The sequence below is a fragment of the Apis laboriosa genome, unplaced genomic scaffold (genome assembly GCF_014066325.1).
Source record: "Apis laboriosa isolate Shangri-la unplaced genomic scaffold, ASM1406632v1 scaffold68_cov148, whole genome shotgun sequence".
Classification (NCBI taxonomy): Eukaryota; Metazoa; Arthropoda; class Insecta; order Hymenoptera; family Apidae; genus Apis; species Apis laboriosa.
In genome coordinates, this window is record NW_025224135.1 from 4,964,767 (window position 1) to 4,989,000 (window position 24,234).

General features: G+C 35.4%; 1 protein-coding gene across 4 annotated transcripts in view; it reads right to left on the minus strand.

Annotated features, from left to right (window-relative positions):
• LOC122718913 (teneurin-a) overlaps window positions 1-24,234 on the minus strand; it is a 387,491-nt gene that overhangs the window by 17,726 nt on the left and 345,531 nt on the right. For 3 of the 4 annotated variants that reach the window (XM_043944320.1, XM_043944317.1, XM_043944321.1), the window contains 8 exons: window positions 20,690-20,970; window positions 11,137-11,256; window positions 9,950-10,593; window positions 8,810-9,023; window positions 5,022-5,286; window positions 3,746-3,876; window positions 2,953-3,099; window positions 2,451-2,658 (listed from right to left, as the gene is read on the minus strand). In XM_043944320.1, coding sequence (XP_043800255.1) covers window positions 2,451-2,658; window positions 2,953-3,099; window positions 3,746-3,876; window positions 5,022-5,286; window positions 8,810-9,023; window positions 9,950-10,593; window positions 11,137-11,256; window positions 20,690-20,970 — 2,010 coding nt within the window. The remainder of the gene's footprint in view (window positions 1-2,450; window positions 2,659-2,952; window positions 3,100-3,745; window positions 3,877-5,021; window positions 5,287-8,809; window positions 9,024-9,949; window positions 10,594-11,136; window positions 11,257-20,689; window positions 20,971-24,234) is intronic. The other variant, XM_043944319.1, reaches the window with a different exon arrangement.

The window sequence follows — 24,234 nt, forward strand, 5'->3', positions numbered from 1 at the left end:
TGGTGGCAAGGGTACACACAGAGGATAAACACTAGACAAAATACACGAATCCCCCGAAATGCGCTCGCTGCCGCGCCAATGCGTCGGCCAGCACGCGTCCCGAGCAAATCTTCATCAGTGTTGAACAAAGGATGCTGACCGTGAACGCGTCAGACTAGACTTCCTCGGTCTATGCTTTTATTCACTTAGCGAGTTATCAACGTAACGTATTGTCTTTGTCTTTTTTCTGTATCCTAAGATAAAATTGAACGAATATATATGTTGCTCATAACCAAAATAATTTTTCCACTTTAGAGGTTATGTTATGCGAAGAATGGCACATTCTTTTGGATAATATCCTTTAAAAATAATATTATACAAGTAAATTAATCGAAATAATATAATATTGATCAATTATGTGAAATTTAAGCAATTTTTATCAAACGTGATTGAAATAACGTGATTCGTGAATTGATTCAAATTCTTTCGCACAATTTGCGTTATTTAATAAATTTATCAATGATACTTTCGTCTCTTTAATAAACAAGTAAATAAACAAGTGAGTTTTCAAATTTTCTACATTTTTTCTTCTTGAGTATATATCATTTAATATTTCATTTAATATTTTAATATTCTAAAAAAAAAAAAAAAATGTCATCGACCTCGATTCTCCAAAACGGAAGATTTCCAAAGTTTATTTGAAGAAACTTTGGCAAATTCACATCACGAGTGACAAGATTCATCGCGTGATTCACGGAAGTGAATTGCAAGTTAATTAATATCAGATGTTGCACGCGAGGAAAGCACCTTTGATCGACAATGTTTCCGAGATGATCACTGACGCATTCGGTATTCGGGGGAGGGAGGGGGTGAAACACGAGGAATAGGATGGTCAGAGGGTTGGCAGGGTTGTCACCCACCGGGGGCTCTCTTGATAATTCAGCTGTCACGGATACACCCGATTGTTTGGCATGGCGATACAAGTGAATCAAATTGAATCTTTTCTTTTTCGTTCTTTCTTTCTTTCTTTTTCTTTTTCAACACTTTCTTCGTCACTGAAAAATCGCTCACGATGGGGAAAACGTTGTTCGAGTGAAAGAAAAATCAAAATTTAAGAAAAGAATTCTTTTAAATTACACATTTTTTTCCCATTCTAATCTTTAACGATATATATATATTATAATATTTTCTACTAATGATAATATTTATTTCGAAAAAAAAATAGAACAAGATTAATAAGAAATATTTCAAACTAGAAATGTAATAAAATGCAAACAAATTTAATAATCAAGATATTACTTATTTTTTAATTGTATAATAATTCGTGAAATATTTAACATCTAAATAATGTAAACGATTTAATAATTCGATCGTAAATAAATCGATACAGAAATCTGTACGAAAATTGTGTTACGAAGAATTTTTCAACGATATCCCCATCGTGAAGCTTCGAAAAAATGGACCATGTAAACAAAACTCTTGAGCGGAATCATCGTCCGTGTGTGTTCAAACACGTTTCTCGAATGGTGCGATGTGTTTCTCTCACATTTTGTTTTTCTACATGTATGTAACACACACTGCACATGTGTGTATACATATATTCCTCGAGCTATTTTATGTGAAACACATCACGTACGGACAAACAAACAAAAAAAATGTCCCTTTTTGAATGAAATCAATGATCTGCGCAGTTCTCGTGGATGATAAAAACGAGGAAAGTAACAGCCGCGTAATATGTAAAACGCATTCGAAAATTGTGAAAGGCCAGAAACTATGTCACGCAGCTATGCTATATGTTTCTCTTTCTATATGTTTTTCCTTTTTCCTTCTATTTTTATCTTTTCGTTAATTCAACGTGTATCGATGATCATCGAACGAGCCAGTCGTTGTTGCGATTAAAAATTAATATTATTCGAATTTTGTTCAGATTTTATAAATTTTGAAAATTATAAAGTTTTAATAGGCAATTCAATTTACATATTTTAGCTTTAATTTAAAAATTGTGTAAAAATGGTAATTCTTTTTTTAAGATCTCAATGATAAAGAAATTAATTCTTCCAATAATTAAAAAGATAAATCTTTCTTATAAGAAGGGAACCATTAAAAAATTTTAAATAACTTTAATTACATATAATTTTTTTATCGAAACGAAACCTTGAAGATTCCCTTCCCCTCCAATAAAATTTCTTAATTTCCAGAATCTGTGATACGTTCAAGTCTTCCCTTTCATAACCAATATAATTAATAATCTTTCCATTCAATCGGTTGGTAAAGTAGATTTTCTCGAAGAGAATGAAGAAAAATTTCAATTGACCGATGGAGCAACGACTCGCTCGCTCGCACGCCTAAACGCAATTATCCTGTTAGACATCGTAAAAATAAAGTATATATACAACTAAGCGTTCATCTATAAATATTATAATGATTTGACTGAATGTGAAAACCGTATGAGAAGAATTGATCGATCTTACCTTTCGGTGTACTCGTTCATATGAGCGTAGCTTTGTACGCTGTTCTCCTCAACGAGGAATTTCACACGCTGGTAAAATGACGCGGTCACGCTGGGCGGTTGTTTACGCAGAAGGACGTCCACGGGATTATTACTAGTAAGGCACATGATATGCTCTGCGCAAGCTGCGTGCGAGCAACACTCGCTGTCAGAACAGTCCATCATGCCATCTGAGAAACAGTGCTTTTTGGATCAAATTGTTCACCGAATAAAACGCAATTAAAAATTATATAAACTTCGTTTTCATAAATTCAATTTTCTATGAAACCTCCTTTGAAATTGAAGAGAAGTGAATTTAATTTAACTTTGCTGAAATTTTTTTGAAAATTTAATGTAATAGATTTGTTTAAATTTTGTATACAAATAGAAAAATATTAATTTAGCATAATAAATACAGAGAAATTAGTTGATGTAATAATATATATTTCTTTCGTTCCTTTTGGTTTTCAATATATTTTACTTACCCTGATCATTATCAATAAAGTCATTACATTCCATTTCCAGTCGTATGCTACAATCCCTGCCTGCCCAACCGGTTGAACACTCGCAACTGTATTCGCCATCTTGCAGAGTGCACAGTCCGTGCCGGCTGCATCCATTCTCGCATCCAGCTGTCAAGAGAATGTTTTAATTGAAGATATCGGGACAACGATCGAAGTTAATTGAAAACCGATACTACCTATTCGAGAAATAAACGATACACGTGATTTCGTGATAGAATGTATACATATATATATATATCTATCGATTCAGAAAAAAATTACATTTCTATAGAAATGATTCTCGATTAAAATGCCATCATCGATTTGTAATAAATACTTTGAGCTCAAATTTAAACCTAGATTTGAAAGTTGAAATACGTTTTTTAGTTTTGATATTTTAATACAGGTTATATATTATATATCTTTTTAGATATTTTTTTTTTTTTTTAGATTACATAAGGCACAAAAATAAGTAAGTAAAAATAGATTTGTAGAATACACGAATAAGAGTAAGTGTTTAAATTTTTATTGATTGATTAATTTTTGACTGATTTTTATAGTCTCATACTTCTTTGTCTGATAAAGCGTTGAGTCCTTCTACTTATTTTAGTCTCAGTACAATTATATCTAATATTGTATTTCAGATAAATACCGTGTAACAAAATTAATAAAACAACGATTACTTAAGTTTTAATTTTAAGAAGACTCCATAAGGATCAAGTATCCATAATAATAAATTTAAATGTTATGGATATCATTAATATTTTACACTTACGCAGCGTGCAATGTCGTCCGTTCCATCCTTGACTGCACACGCAAGTTCCATTCTTGCACTGGCCGTGTTCCGCGCATCGTGGATCGCACGGTTTCTGATCACATTTCGTGCCAGTCCAATCATCGTTGCACCTGAAAACCCATATTTTCTTCAACCACTGAAAATTCAATTCCAATTCTCCCGTAATAATTACAATATTACAATGAAATTTTAATCAAACATTGAACCATATCGAAAATAAATCCGTGTCGTTAAACTTCAATCAATCTTAAACACCTAAGATTTAATCTTAGCTTAAGATTTAAAGATGTCAAGATCCCCCAGATTCTTTCAACGTCTTATATACGTCCTCTTTCAACTCAAGAAATCAGAATCCAGTTTCAAGAGATTGCAACACGCGATTCAAGATAATATTCCGAAAGTGTCGTGGACAATCCCTATTGGGAGGGATGCACTCAGCTTTATCTCCCAAATGCAAAATTGATTCCCTCCGCGTGGAGATCCTTGAGGAGAGAAGGGAAAGGACACGGGTTCCGCCAAGTTCCGAACTCGTCATCCGCGGGTGGGAACTTTTTGCGCTTGCAGACGCTCTTTCTCCGGGAAAGCGGAGGGGACGAGAGAGGCGCCAGCTTTAGAATATGAGAAAAGAGATCCTCTTTCGCGTCCTTGATTCTGACAAAGGGAAGGGAAGGTGGGAAGGGAGGACGGTCCTCCCGAGTAGTGATAAGTTGGCGGCCACCCCTAAGACAGAGCCTTTTTCTCGCAATTTTTCACCTCCTTAGCCTCCGACTTTTCGTGCCTCCGATCTCGCCGGCAATTTACTCATTTTTAGCCCCTGCACTCTAAGCGCCACCCTCCCCCTGCTTAGGATTCCGCCACTTTCGAATTTCCCTTCTTTTTACGCAACGTCTCTTATTTTCCCAATTTAATTTCAATTTAACGTCGAATACGAATAATTTGATATTATGCCTTTTTTTAATAATTATAACTTACAGAGTTAAGATCCCTTAATATTTTTCAATTTCTTTATTTTTTTTTTTTGTTAAAACTAGAAAATATTATCTTGATTAAATTCTGTATAATTTATATACACTTATTTTCAATTCAAGAAATGTCTGTCTCTAATATAGCAGATTGAGAAACGAGGTTAAGAGGAAGGACTACACGCATCACTTTTCCTACTGAATACGTACGCGTCCGGATAATTAAATTTAAATTCGCGAAGGACGATACCAGCCGCATGCGATAGTGAATGCAATGCAGAACGCGTACTAACTTGCAAAGACCCTGTTCGCAGGTTCCATGCGGCCCGCAATCGAGGCCACAGCTTGGTTGTGAACAATCGACACCGGTCCAGTGTCCCTCGCAGACGCAGCTTCCGGATTCGAGATCGTACGTGCCGTGGTCAGAGCAACGGGGTAGGCATTGGTACACCTGCTGATCGACCTGGTTGCACCTTTCACCCTGCCAGCCTGCTTTGCAATAGCATTTACCGGCAACGCATGCGCCGTGGCCACTGCAGTTCGGATCAGGACAATCAGCTGCAATTTATCGTCGATTATCGTTTGTTATTTTTTGCAATATATTGTTTTATATTAAAAAAAAAAAATATGTTGGCAAGATTAATCGTTATTATTCCATAAAAATCTAAAAATCTTAATCTAATCTAACATAACGTAGCACTCAATTGATACTCATCATCAGCATTATGATAAATTTCGAAAATATATTTCTTTTTTTTAGTTATACAAATTATTCGAATATATCAAATGTTTAATCCAGCGTAGACTATTTCAGAATAATCTAACATAACCTAATATTATTAACAAGCTTTTTTCAGTTATACGAATTGTTCAAATATATCAAATGTTTAATCTAGCCTAAACTATTGTGCTCAGAATAATCTAACATAACCTATTATTGACAAGCACTCATCGTCATTATTATTGACAAATTTCGAAAATATATTTCTTTTCTTCAATTATACGAATTGTTCAAATATATCAAATGTTTAATCTAACCTAAACTATTGTGCTTAGAATAATTTGACATAACCTAGTATTATTGACAAGCACTCGTTATTATTATAGACATTATTATAGACAAACTTTAAAAATATATTTCTTTTTTTTAGTTATACAAATTATTCAAATATATCAAATGTTTAATCCAGCGTAGACTATTTCAGGATAATCTAACATAACCTAATATTATCAACAAACTTTTTTTCAGTTTGTTCAAATATATCAAATGTTTAATCTAACCTAAACTATTGTACTCAGAATAATTTAACATAACCTATTATTGACAAGCACTCATCGTCATTATTATTGACAAATTTCGAAAATATATTTCTTTTTTTTAGTTATACGAATTGTTCAAATATATCAAATGTTTAATCTAACCTAAACTATTGTGCTCAGAATAATTTGACATAATCTAATATTATTGACAAGCATTCGTCATTATTATAGACATTATTATAGACAAACTTTAAAAATATATTTCTTTTTTTTAGTTGTACAAATTATTTAAATATATCAAATGTTTAATCCAGGATAATTTAACATAACCTAATATTATCAACAAGCTTTTTTTCAGTTATACGAATTGTTCAAATATATCAAATGTTTAATCTAACCTAAACTATTGTACTCAGGATAATTTAACATAACCTAGAATTATCGACAAGCACTCAATATCATTATTATTGACAAATTTCGAAAATATATTTCTTTTTTTCAAATATATTGTTCAAATATATCAAATGTTTAATCTAATCTAAACTATTGTGCTCAGAATAATTTGACATAACCTATTATTGACAAGCACTCGTCATCATTATTATTGGCAAATTTCGAAAATATATTTCTTTTTTTCAGTTATACGAATTGTTCAAATATATCAAATGTTTAATCTAGCTTAAACTATTGTGCTCAATTTCAGGAAAGTAGTACAAATAATCTACACTTAGCTTTGTTTTGGAGCGTCTTTTGAGAGAAAGCCGCTAAAGGGGGATGGGCATCGGCGATTGTGCCCTGGGCACCGACGAATGAGCTAACTTTTTAAATTATGGCATCGGAACAATTGCATTATTCCCGTGGATTCCAGCTGCCCCGGGGAAATTATGAAACTTAATTCCAAAGCGTCCCGGCAATGTGTCGTACGTTACCATTCACCTTATACACCACCGGGACCTGTTATACGCCATCTTTTGACAATATTTGACAACTCGCGTGAAGTATAAAGTGAAAAAGTTCATATAAATGTACGATTTATGAGCAAGTAACAAAAATTCACAATTGTAAATATAATTATATTACATATTAAATATCACATTACGTTTTCAGGTAACAAATTAGATTCGAATTCTAGCCACCTAATCGTCAAACAAATGCATCCTCGATCGTGATATCAATGGTAGACTTTAATGCGAAACGAATATCCCCCCATCGTTTGTCGAAGAATGATAGGGAAAGAGGCGTTACGACGAAATCGTGAGAATGTCAGAGACAAAGCGTCCCTTTTCCCGCGAATAATTTCCCCATTCGTTTCAACAACGTCATTTTTCCGTCCATGTTTCTGCGGAATAGGTCTGGCAAAGAACACTTGTGAGGCGTTTAACTCAAATTTTATTTCTTCTTTTTAAACGTAGAATCAAGTGGACGAATTGAAGATTTTAAGAGACGTGCAATTTATAAATCGTTAAACATAATTGTAATTACATATAATTATAACTTAATTATTTTTAATTCCAATTGTCACAACTATCACACGCGAAAAAAAAAAAAAACGTCAGAAAAAGCATTTTCACATCGATCCTTCCAAAGTGCGACGATACTAAATCAAAAATAATGCCAAGATGCTCTTCGAAAGGATTAAAACAACCATTAAATAGTACGAAACTAATCGTCCACTTGAATTGCAGCGATGGTTGACCCATATGTAAATTCAACGAGGGAACGTGCATTAATTATAGGTTATACACAGAGACGTGCGGTATACGCTCGGCTGGCGTACGAGGGAACGCGCATTACTAATACCTTGAATCTGTCTGGTATAGTAAAGGGCAGGACGTACGGTTGAATTATGGTGAAATTAATGGCGGCGTGACAAATATGAAGAAACAACATCCGACGCAGAAATAGACGTTAGGAGGTGAACGTTCATCCGCGAGCTGTACGCGTTTCCACTGCTCATTTTTAATGCTAAAATATGGCGTGACACATTGCGCATGCGCGCAAACGCTTTAAGTACAATGTTACCCTTAATGAACTCAAAAGTTGGATCTATCTGAGACGTTTTAAGGGCACATTTAAATTCCGTGTCCCGTGACATTCATTTTTTCTGTTCTTTTCCTTTATTATTTCTACGTACAGTGTGTCACGAGAATAAGTAAAAATCTACTCTTTTTAAATTGTTCTTATCCTCTTGAGAAATAAAAAGTAACAGAAAATGAATATGAATTATCGAATACGTTTACCTAACTCTTCCAATGATTAATTATTATAGATAAGAAAAATCAATAAACTAATTATAAAGATTCACGATATAAAACGATAATTTTCATTAATTGGTCATATAATATCCTTTTAATCACTAATGCATATATCCTGGATAACCTATGTTTTAGCAAAGCAATTTTCGTTCTGGACGATTTTATCACTAGGAACGTTCTTAACTCAAGGGTAAGCGAGAAGCCGGTTAAACAATTGGTCTTAAGGGGTCGTTACTAGACGTCGAACGCAGACTTGGATCATTCGCCTAACTAAACTTCCCCGTTCTCCTTACTTCGTTTATCTTTACCCTCTTCTACGCAGCTAAAGTCGTTAGCATTTTTATTGAGCAATTCCATTATAAAATTAGAATATATATTTTTTTTTGTTATCTTGCATTTAAACCTCTTTCTATAATATAATTACTTTGAATATTCCACTATTTGAATTCATATTTTATTATCTATTTATTATATAAAAATAGTAATTTTAACTCGACTCGCACAATGAAATCTATCTTGTTAAACGCATCTACGATGTGTAATAACCAGAGATGTTTTTAACTTACGTTCGTCGCAGAAACCGCCTTTCCACCCAGGATTACATACACAAGACCCTCTAACACACTGTCCGTGTTGATTGCAATCAGGAACTTGGCAGTCTCCTAATGGTATATCACATTCGGCACCTTTCCAGCCGTCTTCGCAATGGCACATACCGCCACCATATTGTCCGTGAGACGAGCACAGTACCGGGCACACGCTTTTACTGCAATCGGCTCCCTGAAAATTTTTATCGGTTCCCCTATTATCTTTTATTCTCTCTCTCTTCCCCTCTCCTTTCTCTTTCATAAATATGATCGACGAGCGACGTTAGCGACACCATTTCGCGATCTAATCGTTTCGATCAATGTGCAAGTAATTCTTTCGGAATCGTTACGCGAGAATAGTACTGATGGACGGAATTGAATCGTTTCAGATTCAATAATACAATTGTGTGCAAGATTTGTGGCACCGGATTTTAGAGATTCTCGTTTGAACAAATGTTATTCTTTAAAATTATTGTCAGTTGATATTACGATATGGCGTTCTTGAATTATTTTTTTGAGGTTAGGTTGCATCCATTCTTTCAATTTTTAGAACGCTTGTGAATTTATCTTCAGAACGATAGAAACGTACAATTTAAAATAATATTAAAATCTTCTATTGTTATTAAGATAATTAATAAATTAATGAAATTATTCTTTCGAAACATTATACGTACATATAATCGCAATAACAATTTATTATATTAATCTTAGAATTTCGTAATCAATTAACGTAATATTAATGCGAATATGGCCATATGTTTATCTAGTTGAAGCGTATATATTCTAGCTATCCACTTGATCCTGATTAAAATGACCTTACCTTGCCTTGTTACGTAACGGGTATTTCACTTCATCAGTCGAGGACTAACAAGGGGAGTATATATATCGTATAGATGAACGGTTCAACATAAATTTTGCACATCGAGTATTGTAATATATCATTCAAACACTAAGTTTAAAATTTCTGTTTTAAATTAAATTTAAAAAAAAAAACAAAAATCAAATCTAAGATTAATATTGTAATGCAATATATCCTTAATTAAAATCGATCTTCAAACTCCTCAACGTCTCAATCTTGCAAACTTAAGCCTTCCAAGAAACCTGAGAATACCTACGCACCTGATACCCATCGATACAGTCGCATTTTCCAAGATAACAGGATCCTCTTCCAGAACAGTCGTTCGGGCAGGTTGTCGATACACCCTCGGCTTCGGTCACGACCAGGGTGACCTTGTATGGCTGCAACTCATCGTTATACACCGAAAGGAACCAACGTCCAGTATCCAGATACTGAAGCAAGCTAACGTTCACCATCATCGGTTCCACGATCGTTCTCTTGATCAGCACATGTTGGTACGAGCGACTGTCACCAGATCGAGCCTCTGTCGCCGCCGTTTTCATGAAACTGACCGCCTCCGAACTGGTATCTCTTTTCAATCTATGATCCACTCTACCACCTTTCACAAATTCCACAAAATCATACTGCGTGACACTTGGCGCGACATTTCGCCTTCCGTAGACGGCAAAGTTCGCGCCCCAGGGCAGAGTAAGATTCAGTCGGATGAAGGCAGGCTGCTTGTTCCGGAACTCAGTGTTCCAGAAATGGTAAGGCGGGATCATGGCCGAGTGAGCCACGTTGTACGCCTGGAGCTCGAGCACCGCCGGCCATTGCTGGGCTGATTGCTGAATCTGAGGATCGCTCTGTTGGTCCCCAGCGCTGTCCGACGCACTCGAGTGCTCCGCAGTGCTTGTCGGTAACGACTCTGCGTGAAGAGAAGAGAAGAGAAATTTGATTATTTCTCGTGTATTTGTAAATGTAATTCTAAATATTTTAGAGAGATATCAAGAGATATTCGAATATCGTTTTAAAGGAAATTATTATATTGTTGATTTCAAATTCCAATATTTTATTGGCTAAAAATTATTCCGGTTTTTAAAATTCTATTTATTGCTATTTGTTAGTATTCTCTTTAATTTCAATAATATCTGTATCACGTTGTACGTATTGTATTAAATTCTCCGTTAATTTTGACTCCGTTTAAACGTTTGTCGCGCTATTTAATAGCTCATAGTCTTGCGACAAATGCATAGCAGTAGTGCAACTCGACGAATGTAGGTACACATCGGAACCGATATTATTCTCGATGCGGCCATTGTATAGTTATGTACGAGACGGCCGATATCAGGACAGGGGAAGCCATTCGAACGCGGCAGACGTCTCCCAAAAGCAATTACCGCGAGACGTCGTACATCGGAGTATTTACATCATGTATAGTGGATGCAAATTGATACCGCCTGATATTTACCTTCGGTGGGTATTTGCGTTGATATCGGGTCGTGAACGTGCGCGTTCTCATGAGTGACAGCCTTCACGTCTTGGACCACCACGCATTTCGTGCTGTCTATCGGCCGCATCGAGCTCACTGCTGAAAAGAAAACAGAGTTTGCCCTTTAACCATTAACAGGAATATGTCAATAATATGTCAAAGAGAGTCATTTCTGTTTCAAAATAAACAGATTCCTCGTTTCCATGTTTATGAATAATACTTTTGAAAAAATTATATTCGTATGAATGTATGGATTATTTAATATACAAAGGTGAAAAGTTTGTTTTTAGAAGTTAAACGTTTCCACATTTATAAAATCCATTTGATCTTGCAAAGAATGGCATCAAGAATGATACAATTTTAATATTGCTCGACCATCGCGATATTGTATCGCGTATAAGAAAGTTGCAGTACCATCGTTGGCCAGCTTTCTTTATAAATACAAGCGCACGTATACATACAAGTACGTGTATATATTTTACGGTCTATACAACAAAAGTGCACGCAATCAACTTGTTATATTCTTAATGTAGGTGGCCACCACTTCAGACAAAATACCGCCGTAACGCGACTCTTTTATTGCACGAGGTATCAGGAACAAGGCTTTGGCCGAATGTACCGTGATGTCCTAATGGCTTCATAAATTTAAACAATCGCTTTCGAATTACATGGGACACTAGATATCCATGAGGCGACCTCTCTTAGTAACTTTTCAAGATGGCAATCCGAATGACAAAGACCGCGTCTTTGTTTCCGTATTTAATGCGTATAGTCGGTAATTGATGAGCAGACAAGATAAAGTTTGTTCTTTGTGAATAGTGGAGTGTATCTTTGTATTGCGAAAGCAAATAGATTAAAAATCTGAACGCAATATTTTGTTCAAATTATTCTCTGTATTCTTAAGATTATTTATGACAACATAACCTAACCTTTAATTATTTAGTAAATAAGAAAAAGTGATTTTTTTCTTTGCTATAAAAATAAGATTGCGTGAAAGCATAATGCTTTCATAGGATTACAATGTAACTATAAATCATATTTCTATTTATGTATTATGTGTATATACTATGTGTACTCTAATGGAAAGAAGCTATAAATTATATAGAATATGTGAACTGTTTGGAATATATGATTTTTATTACAAAGATTCTGTCGTGCATATTATGATACGTGATTTTCTCTATAAATTCATATTCTGTGATTTCTTATATATCATTATAGTTTATATACAACAAATTCTTAAAAACAAATCATAATTCTAGTTAAACGATTGTCATTTGAGTTTGCAACGATCATTAAAATACCAATATGCTATATTTATAATAACACTTTACAAATATAATTTCAATATTATTTATTATTGTAAAAGAAGCAGGACACTCGATATTCTTTCATGATGATCTATATATATATATATGTATTCAATTTATATATGAACAAAAACATTAGCTTTAGATTGAATAAAATTTATTGAAATAAATTTTAATAAAGAGATTAAAGGTTCATATGTAAGTGTTTTAACTATTATAATTTTTGTTTCTTTCAATTAAATAATATTTTTTTCTGATATTTTTTTTCATAATAAAAAATTAACGAGATATTTAAGATGCTTTATATGATATTTATTACATCTTTCAGATAAGAAGAACATCAAATTTAAAATGGTAATAGATCTCACAATAAAATCTTTATTCCCAACCAAGAATTATCATGACTGATATCTTTCTCTACTACTTGCAGTACAATACATTATTTAATAACATTTTGACTTATCAATGCATCTCATTTTGTATTTTCAGCTGAATTCATGCATTATCATCGAATAATTTGACAAAAGAGAATCACATTTTGATTATTAATATTTCACTGTATATTCGTCTATTTCTCTCTCTTTTTTTTAAGCTTTTTTTTCATATGTTTTGTTGCATTCCTTTGATTTATTAGACATCTCTTATTGCATGTGCAATAGTATTTCCGCGCAGGAATCACATGGTCGGCAGTAGTGAAAACCGTCCAATCACATGCGAAGTCGTTGTCATACTGACAGAGATAGTAATTTATGTGCAGAGTAATATTTTCTTTTCCACGTCATCCGGCTGGATTCATGGGCCGGCAAATAGAATTCCCACGTGCATGATATTGTCGAGTGTGTTCCATTAGTGCATCGACGATTGATATGTATATTTGTCAGGATGATCTTTGTGATCTGTTAACGGATCTATCTATATCGAGCTAAAAGTCGATTTTTATCGGTCACATTTTACTTTCATGATTATTTTTTCTTCATGCATTTGATCGATATTATTTTGTTTTCTTTTTAATTATCTTTTAAAATAATTAAAAAAGAAATATCAAAATAAGAAACAATTATTCTGTGTCAAAATTTTCTTTTAGACTCTATCGATTTACCATCGATTCGTCATTCTTTAGACAAAGGAAAAAGAATGAAAGAAAAAAGTTGAAAATAAAATGAAAAACTCCAAGGATACAATTACGATCATCGACTGTTTGATTCCACGTGTCACTGGCGAGGGACAAATTACTCTCTTCCACGTGAAAAAGTGGACGCATGCGATCTCTATGTTTCGGTGATTTGCACGCAACTATAGAAAAATAGACTAACTCTGGTTGCAGAGACCGTATACTGCGAAATAACTGAAAAAGAAGGAGTGTCCTCGCGAGATCGACGCCGCTCGTTACGTAACTATCGTTGGAAATTGAGTTGCAGTGAACTGTGAACTGACCTTATTTCGTTAGCATCAAGAGCAACCATAGCGACGTTTTCGTCCTCATTTCTCGTCGATCGTCAACCACCGTTTCTACGTGCATTACGTGTGTCACACGAGTTTCTCTCTTCTGTGTATACGCTCGTGTGCAACTATGTTTCCTAACCTCGAATTACGAATTCGAATTGCATTTCTTCTACATGTGTGTTAAAACCCATACGTGTGGCGAATTTTATTGTAGGAAAGGTGAATTGAAATTCGCGAAACTCCAAATAAGTTGTTCGACTTTGAAGATGAGGTTTGGATTTCCCTGTGGGCAGTGTGAATAGTGGAAGTCGAAATTCATAACGTAAACACACACACACACATATACATATATACATACACAAAAGAAAAGAATGTAACTTATCAAAATAGGTTCAATTTATGAAAGAAATATCGCGTTTTAATGAACTTTTGTTATTTTTTTTTTTTATTTTATTTCAAGATAAATATCATAGGAAATATATATTTCAAATTTAATTAGAAATATATTCATTAATTAATCCAAAGTTAGGATTAATTTCTCATTAATTATCAACGTTTAAATATTTTTTATTTTATTATTTTAAATATTCGTTAAAATTTTCGTTAATATTTTTTTTTTATATCATCTTTATATCGCTTTTAAGAGATATAATACAAAGTTGCAAATTGCAAATCGCGTATTAAAAGAGAAACTCGACGAGATGGCGGAGACAGTGAACTTTCATTATCAAAATCGCCGGAAATTTGAAATGGGTTGAAGGATGAAACACGTCCCCCTTCCTTCACCCCTCCCCCAACCAGCCCATCCTGTTCCTAGCACCTTGATTCACCCTTTGATTCGAGACAGGGAAAGGTGAAGTCGGCTGAGAACGACAGGCAACTCGATCGGCGTGAGCAAAGGAACAACTTTTTCAATTATATTCCCTCAGATCGATAGAGCGATTCATTCCCGAGAATGATTCCCGGATTATCGAAGGATTATCCGTTCACCCACGCCCACCTTGTGCTTCCGCTTTCTTTCCGCGGGTTTTAATGAAATGTTTACCATCGATCCCGTTCCTTCTAATCCATTGATACTAATGTAATATCTCTTTTTACCAATATTTCAAATAAATCGTCCAGAAATCTTTCTAAAATTTCTTTATTTAAGACTTAACCTTAAGAAAGGCTAAGGAGGAGGAGATTCTTCTCTAAGAAATTTTCCCATTATTTTTTTTTCTAAGAAATTTGAAAAAAATCTTACTTTTCTAATTTTAAAAATTTCTAAAAAATTATTTATTTTAATAATTACTTTTAATTTCAAGATTTGAATGAGAAAATCAACAATTAGAAATTTTTCTTTCTACGTACTGCAAGTAATGGCTTTTGAGTTTTGGTCTTTCTAGAGACAAAATTCCTATTTTTAATTATTTTTAGAGATTCAATTTGTCTTAATAATGATGTACAATACGTAAAACGTGTATATTATTTTTAAGGATGAATAATTAATGAAAATATGATATCAAAAAGCAAGAAGTTTTGAGAAACATTCTTTGAATATATTAAAATCTTGTTGCAAGATTATTTTTCTTCGAAAGGTGTGCTTCTATTGCGTTTTTTCTCGCCAGTTTATGCACCATCGTAACGTCGATAACTTTAGAAATCCATGTAAAAATCAAAACATTCTAGTTCGACGGGAGGAAAAATGGCGGTGGGCATGGAACGATTCGTTTCCTCCTCGAACAACGTGTCTTCCATAAAATCGTTTCGATTCCCTCTTCACAATTTCATGGAAAGAAGTGGGTGCAAAAATTCGTTCGTGATTATTAATAGCCGATTCGAGTTATAGTGGCATCAACAACAAATACCTCGAATATGTTCAGAATAACGAGAGCAATATTTGAAGGTGGAAAAACCGGGTTTTGTTTTGTTCGATTGATCACTCTGCGTCTCTCTCTCTCTCTCTTTCTCTCTCTTTCTCTTTTTCTCTTTTTTTTGCGGAAATCACCGCATAAGAATTATTTACGAAACGATTCGCTTTATCAATTTAAACACCATCATTGCAAAATACGGTTTTTCAAAATCAATATTCAAAGTAATTTCGTTTCAAAGAGGTAAATGAACCGAAGATACAAAATTCATTTAAGAAAAAAATCACTTTACAGGAATTTTCCTTCGTCCAGCGGGGAAAATCCGTCTCGAAGAGCTAGAGGAGGAACGCGTGGAACAAGGGAGACGAGAATGGAGACAGAGAAAAAGGGAGGAAAAAAGAAGGCGTGGGTATGGAAGAGGGTAGTTTGGATGCAGTAGCAAACAGGCAGATTGGATTCCCGACTCGATTTACCGGAATGCAGAAATAACAGCTGGCGAGGTCTCCTCGAGGCCGATCCGGCTTTGCAATCTTCTCCTCTTTTCTTCCTTCCGCTTTTCACAGACACACGAGAGAAAGCGACATGGGGCGGACAGAAGAAGAGGAAGAAGAATGCAGACGCCGGATTCGAGGGACAGTTCAGTAAAGGTGAACTCAAGAATGTTTTATACACAGGATGGATTCGCATAACTGGACCATCCTGAATAACATTTAAGGCATGTGTTCTGGGAAAAATTGTTTCGTACTGTTATTTTTATCGTTGCTTGGAGTTTAATATAAAGAAAAGATTTTAAAGAAGATCTAGTGAAAATAAATTTGAATGTTAACGGAGTTAAAGAATTAGCCAAACCGAAAGTGGATAAGCATGGCAATGTTCAGACGACTCGTTGGAAGTAGAAACATCGGTCAATGATCAGCCATATAGGTTATAGTTAACTTATAACCTATATTCTGTAAATTGTTATAATTCCATTAATAATATAATATTCCAATAACAATTTCTCCTTCATTAAAATCATAATTCCATACTTTTTTTTTATTTATATAAAAAATTATCTCAAAGTCTTCTAATAGAAATAACTGTAAAAGTAGAAATAACTGACATTCATCAGACACGTCATTATATAAAAAGTACTTTACTTTCTTATTTTTCCATGATACATCGCTTTCTTAATTATTTTCCAGCTTTCATTCAATCCTAATAATACCCTAATAATATCTTTTAGATTTTATTGATTCTCAATATCTCAGAATCATCAGTAGAATATCAATACATTTTACCATCAACAATACACGTCGAGGGAACAATATGATCCATCTCTAACTTTGCTTCTTTTCTTTCACGCTAAATTCCCTTTATTCCATCTGTTTATCTGAAAAGATAAATCGTAATTCCAGGATAAAAGGGACCTTGACCGCCGAGGCTTTGGATTCAGGGATTTGTCGAGTCGAACCAAATGCAAAAATGCAATTCCGTCAGTATACTGTACCGCCGCTAGAAGGAGCTAGTGTTTCGCGCAGATAACGAACAGGCGTTAATTTCTCTAATCGGTTCCCTTCCCGCCTTCGTCGCCCCTTTCTTTCGACCGACGATGCAATTTTCGTGTAACAGCGTCGGCTAAGCTACTCCCTTCCCTGGACTCTTACCACTACCGCCCTCTGCTGTTCTTTGATCTCACGTTTCTTACTCGCCGTCTCGACTACCGCGTGGAATAGTTAATCAACGAGTGAGCTGGGAGAAACGTGGGTCGAAAGTTGTGAAAGTTTTATTGCAAAGTGGCTTGCGAGCTGGCTTTTAAGTGTTACGGGCGCATGTTGTAGGTCAGTTTTAAGTATGTGGCTTTTGGAACGTGAGTAGTTAAAGAGGAAAGTGGTTTGGTAGAGATTCAGTTTAAAATTTATATACTTTTATATTAGCTTATTAAAAGTAAATAAATCGAAATATTGTTGGGATTATATAGAGTTAAGATAGAAATTTTATAAAATATATACAAGTACAAAGAGAAATTTAGAACATATTTTTAAGCATCCATCAAATTTATTACTGTTTGCAAGTTGAGCTACAAAATCTCCAATAAACACGATTATCAAGAGGCAAAAATACCATCGTAACTACGCATAAAATACGATCTACATTTCACCATGGTAAAGAAGAAACGTTCCTCCCATTTAAAGTTAATGCCTATCGCGGAATAGAGGGATTTTCTTTGAATCGACCTCATAAGCTCTCGAGGATCCTAAATTTATCGCCAGTAAAACCTGATACGAATCGTTTATACGTTTCAAAATCGCGGCTATGATATCAAGGATCTTATTAACTTGTTAAAAAAAAAAAAAAAAAATACCACTGAATATATAATTTGCAATAAATATTTCATATTTCAATTTTCAATCAAATTCGACTTGCCATTAAAATACAATATATTTTATATATTTTATATATAATTTATTAATATTTATATATATTATATATTATATATTATATATTTATATATATTTATATATATATTTATTTTATATATTTTATAATCTTTTTTTACTAAATTTATTACTATAACAAAAATTTTTGGTCTCCCAATTTTCCTGTAAGTGTCAAAATCAAACCGATATCTCCCTTCATTTGTTGTACGATCGATTCTCGCGTGACCGTTCAGGCTCGCCCTTTACATTCTCCCCAATGAACACCGAGTCATAGAGAAAGAGAGAGAGAAAGAGAGAGAGAGAGAGCATAATGTTTCTCGAGGCTGATCATTATTGGCCGGAAACGCGGCCACGCTGTCGAAGCGCTTCCTCGCCATCGGTCGGCAATATTTTCACCTCTCCCCCAACCGGATGAAGGCAACCGCCGCTTGCTACTAAATGAACCATTGCGCTAGTAACGTTTACTACGCGGTTCCGCGCGCTTCCTATCGAAGATCCGGACTTCCGTCGTTAAACGGTATTTAATTTGCTGATATACTGGGCCACGAGGAGGACATCTATGTTCGCTAGCTAGATCTCTAGCTTCCCTTTTAGACCGCTGGATGTCACTTTCTCCGCCTAAAGCAACTTTCTATCCCTAGACACTTTGATGAGTACTTATTAAAGACTGAAGAAGATGCGTTTGTAAATATATACACGGTACGTGTTTCGTAACTGATCGATTTTAATTGAAACTTTTTTTGAGGTTTTGGAGATAAAAGAAGGAATTAGAAAATGAATCTTTGCTTTTCGTTTTGACCAAAATTTCTTTTCGATGGATATAATGAAACGATAAATGAAACGCTTGGAAGATACGAAGTTAAAATTTTGACACGATTTATATCAATAATGGAACAAAGGAAACAAATGAAGAAGCATTCGTATCTGCGAATGGGAAAAAGTGCTTGATTTCCAGCGACTAATAATTGGATTTTGATTAAAAAATTTCGTTAGAAAGAGAGGAGCAATAGCTTTTAATGAAATATTACGTTTAAAAATAGGAATCTAGTGAATATATTTCACGGCGAATGGGGAAACGAAACGGAGTGGCACAGTTAGAAAAGCAGGAAGCATGGCGAAAAATTTCGATCCCCATGCGTGTTGGGTTAAACGGTACCCATACAAGTAATATGGGGGGAGCAGGTGAAATGCTAGATGAATTTTAATTTCAGCTCCATTACCGCTCGTTCATAAAACGCCATTGATGTCGTTGTTCAACAGTGCGTGCAAATTCGAGGAGGGAACATTTGCATCCTGATTGATCTTCATTGGAATAATAAACCATGAAATTTACCAATTCGAAACCAGGCATATCGAATTTTTTTTTATACGAAACGATAAATTTTCACGATAAATTCAGAGAAATAAACAAGATGAGATGGATAACGAATTTTTTCCTTTATTCTTGATAATAAATAAAAATGCATAAAATATATAATAATATAGAATAAAAAGGATACAATTTTGACAAAAAAAAAAAAAAAAGAAAAAAAATCTCTCTTAATCATTAACTCACAGACATACAGCATTAGAAACACAAGTCCAAAAACAATTTTCGTCGTATCGAGATCAAATCGAAATCGGCGTTTCCGTTTATAGGCAGATTATATATTTCGAGTTTGGGGAAACTGAAGTTCAAGGAACCTGAATTTCAAGCGAGCATCTCGTCTCTTTAACCGGATAATGCAACTCGATAATGAGTTATTGTAGCATAAACTGTGGATTAACGGGCAGAACTGTGGATTTTCCTGTGGGAGGGGAGGAGGGGGGAGGGAGGAGGTGCGGCGATAAATTTACGGAGACCGGCGTAAATAAGAGCCACCTAGTGAACCTATTCGTACATAATGGATGAATTAACTGTATTTTGATTCCCGCGGCCTTTTCAATCGCGGCCGTTTCCGCGTCACCGCGAACCGCATCAGCGAATTTCTGAACGTAGCCGCGCGCATACACGATTCGCCACAAACCAAATTCGAATTCGCTAAATTTCTAAAAATCTATGATACTGTTATTGAATGGAATGACGAATACCTGTACTGCAATTTTACTATATATATATATTTTTTTTTTTATCGGCTGATGTTTTAGGTTAGGTCAGTTCGATCGTATCGATGCGCGTAGCGTCACATTTGGTTTATTTGATTCTGCGTTACTAGTGAAAAAAAAAAAGAAGAAATGGACGAAATCTTCGATATATCGAAAAAATTTCATCTGCTTTGTGAATTACATTATGCACTTTTATCTATTATACCACCATAAACTCTTATCCCTTCTTTCGAATATAAGCCATTAATTGCAATTTTCAAGGTAAACGGATAAGAAAGAAATAGAGAGAGAGAGAGAGAGAGAGAGAGAGAGAGAGAGAGAGAAAGAGAGGAGGAATCAGAAACGCTTCTTAAAATTCACGAAGTTCCCATGTAAGCTTATTAGTCGATTGAATATTCTACCTAGTTATATTGCGTTTACTTACTGGCGAAGTAAGCCAGCATCGCTGTGAGCGCAACAGCGAGGAGGATCAGTGCAATCGAGAAACACTTCCAGGAGCATCTGTGCTGGCACCGTTTGTCGATGTGAAAACGTGACGGCGAATACGGTGAATAATGCGGCACCGCTGCAGCGCGAAGTGGAAATCCTGGCATTACCATGGCTTGACCTTGGGCGCCCACCGTCCCTGTACCACCATTTCCAGCGGCTGCCCCCAAACCACCACCCAGAGAGCCGACTGTCACCTGCTGCTGCGGCGGAGGAAGCCTGTAACACAAAACGAAAATGGGCAATCGTTATTCATCACCGTTGCTGAATTATTAATTATTTATTTGTGTTGTTTGGTATCAAAGGAGGATTTTTTTTTCTTTTTTTTTTTTTTCATTTCAACAAAAATCGCGAGTGGACAAGAATAAGACGAAATTATTATCCATTCGTCTAGATCGTATGGTACGATGATGAGCAAGTTTTTTCGACTACCTTTCATGGGAGAGACGCGTTAAAGCTCGGGGACTGTCAAACCTACGTCAAGGATTTTATTCTCATCACAGGCGATATTTATCTTGATCGGTATCGAAAGGGTCTCCTTGTGAAAGAGGCAAACAGGGATTCAATACAGGATATTATGAACAAAGTAACTTAACCAGGGTTTCATTCAACTATAACGTTTCGAAATGTCGTACGTTCTCAGAATTCAGGATGATGGATAAGATGGATATAAGAGAGATTTATAAAAGTAGTCATCAGTTGGACGATTTATTACGTTTGTTCGAAGATTATAAATCGACGGAAATTAATTTTCCACCCGGTTAAATTCTCAACGGGTATGGGGTCACTGTAAGTATTTTCACAATTATTTTTTTACAAAAAATTTAATAAACATATATTTAAGAAGAGGTTATCATTCGATTATCAACGTATTTGAAATTATCGAAATTTTCTTGTATCACACAAGAAGCATTAAAATATTCTGATATTCCGAGCGGAGAAAATTCGACGGAGGAATAATGCCAAGGCAATGGTCGGATGAAAATCGAGCTAAGCGGCTGCACGAACTTAACAATACCACCCCGAAGCGCCAATATTGAATTTTCCGCTTAAGATTCAACCGAGCTTCCAACGATGGGCAGGTGTTGTAACAACGGGACGGAATTACGCGGCCTGAAAACGACGCAAATTGGGCCACGGCCTGCCGCTGGTCGCCCCTTCGATCGAACAAAATGGCGAATGAATATTTAAACCTAGGACGAACAGATATAATTTTCGTAAAGGGAGAAGCGAGGCGAAAATTTTAGATATTTGAATATATAATTTTAATTCTCTTCGTTTTCACGAATCGTAATGATTAATTTAGTTTCGAGCCTCAAGACGCGAAAGAAAGATTTCAATAACACCCATCTGTCATAAGATAAGCTTACGAAACTTGTTACAAATATACTAAAAAAATAACGAGACGAATTTATGAAACGAAATTTCAAAGGAATTTTCAATCATAAAGTTCGGCTCTCTGCCGTTATATCATATTCTTTTTTTATCAATCTTGCCGAGACTCGAAAGGGAGGGATCATTAAGATGTTTCACGTAGCTCGTGTAACGTATTAGTTATTTAACAACGCTCGATAAACGTCATAAATAATTGGAAGTTCTTACCGAGCCTATAAACGTCCGCTCATATTTCTTTTGGGGGAAATCGGACGAGGCAGAGCAAGGGATCGAAAGAAGGGAGAAAGAAAGGGTACGAGCAACGCGAAGGTAAGAGAGCGGAACGGAGAGAGGAACGAAGAGAGGGAGAAGAAAGGCGAAACATCACTGGCAGAGGGCCCGATGCCGGTGCTTTACCGACCGAGCCCGACGGAAGAAACAAGCGAAAGAATAGTAGCGAGCGATAAATATTGCTTTTTCTTTTGGAGATCATTAAGTTGAGAACAGACGGCGGTAGAAAATTAATTTACTAAAAGTATCGGCGGATTCGTCGCAAAAACGGGCCGGCGAAAGAACTTTAATGGCGAAATAATGGGGGTCTTAAAAGTTGGACGATAGCCAGTGACATCTTTATTCGATCTCTGAATCGTCGTCTCGCCCAAAGACTTCCCCCTCTTCGTCACGCTTTCCCAGTGTGCCGCCGTTGTTTGTCTCCGCGAGTCGCGTGCAATTCATCGTGAAAAAATGCGTGGCTTAATGAACTTGATCGTGGCGCTGCTATCGAGTTATATTTCACTCGCTACGTATCCTTGGTCGAGAACGAACTTTTTCTCGTTCGAAAACGATATGATATTATTAATTCACGAGATCGTGAATACGTGCTGGATATTTTTTTGTACATTCGTATATGAATTGAAAGAGGAACGTATAATGAACATCCCATTTTTTGATAATGATATTTTTAACCGAGTATATTCGTTTCATGCGACAAAATATTTCTGGGCTTCGTTAACATTGTTACGAATGCTGATGGAAAATTCTTGTACACGCGTATATACGCGTACATTTGATACGATAATAACAAAAGGGAACTTTGACGAAGCAAGTTTCACTTCATTGTTTCGTCGAAAGTTAACTGCATAACGTTTGTTATAGAACCAAGTTGAACGATTATATAATGAATAACGACAATGCCACTATTATCACACTACTCGATACTAGTACAATTATAAGTCGTACTTCATTTATCATCTAATCAATAAACATAACCTCTTCTTTTAACTACCACAACAACAACGTGTAATATATTCATAAATAAGTAAATAGATAATTACCAGTAGATAATCCCAGATATTGAATAATTACTATAACGTTTACAATATCTAGAAAATGACACAACTGTTTAACAGAATGTTTTAAACGGGTTAAATGAAAAGCGAGTTTGGCACTTCCTCTTTTCACCACGTTTCAGTTGTCGCCATGATTGAATAAAGCAAAGAGCCATGTTTCCAGCTCGAACGTTTAATTGTGATCGGAAACGCAATTCCGTAACGCGCAGCACTAATCAACACCCGCGGCGCGAATAAAGCTTTAATGAGATTGCGAGTGTAGTGATGGGAGGAGCGGGGAGGGGAGGAGAGGGAGCGGAGGCGGAGACAGACAAGGGCGGCGAATTTTCTTCCGACGGTGACAAATAAATACAGCTTAGGTTAAGAACCTTCAGACAGCTGTACACCCGTTTCACTACGGACAACCAGATTCCTGATTGCACGTAACGGACAAATGAAGCGAGGAGGGGGAGAGAGGAGAGTAGCTGAAAACAAGATGAACGACTGCAAGTGGAGGAGAAGGAATGGAGTGGAAACGAAGAGAACGAGAGGGGAAAAACATGGAGGAAGAACGAAGTAAGCAGCAATTCGGCGCGTTAACATCGTGGCCCCTCTTCAACCCGAGTTAATCCATTTGCACGAGTAAATCAGTTAAACTGAAATTGGGTTATATTTCCTAATCGATACGATGGATTAGGTTATACCATGGTTCGCCGGATTCTTTGTCACGTGATTCGCTCATCTTGTTTTGGGATAATTTTACGTTTGTGTTTTTCATAAT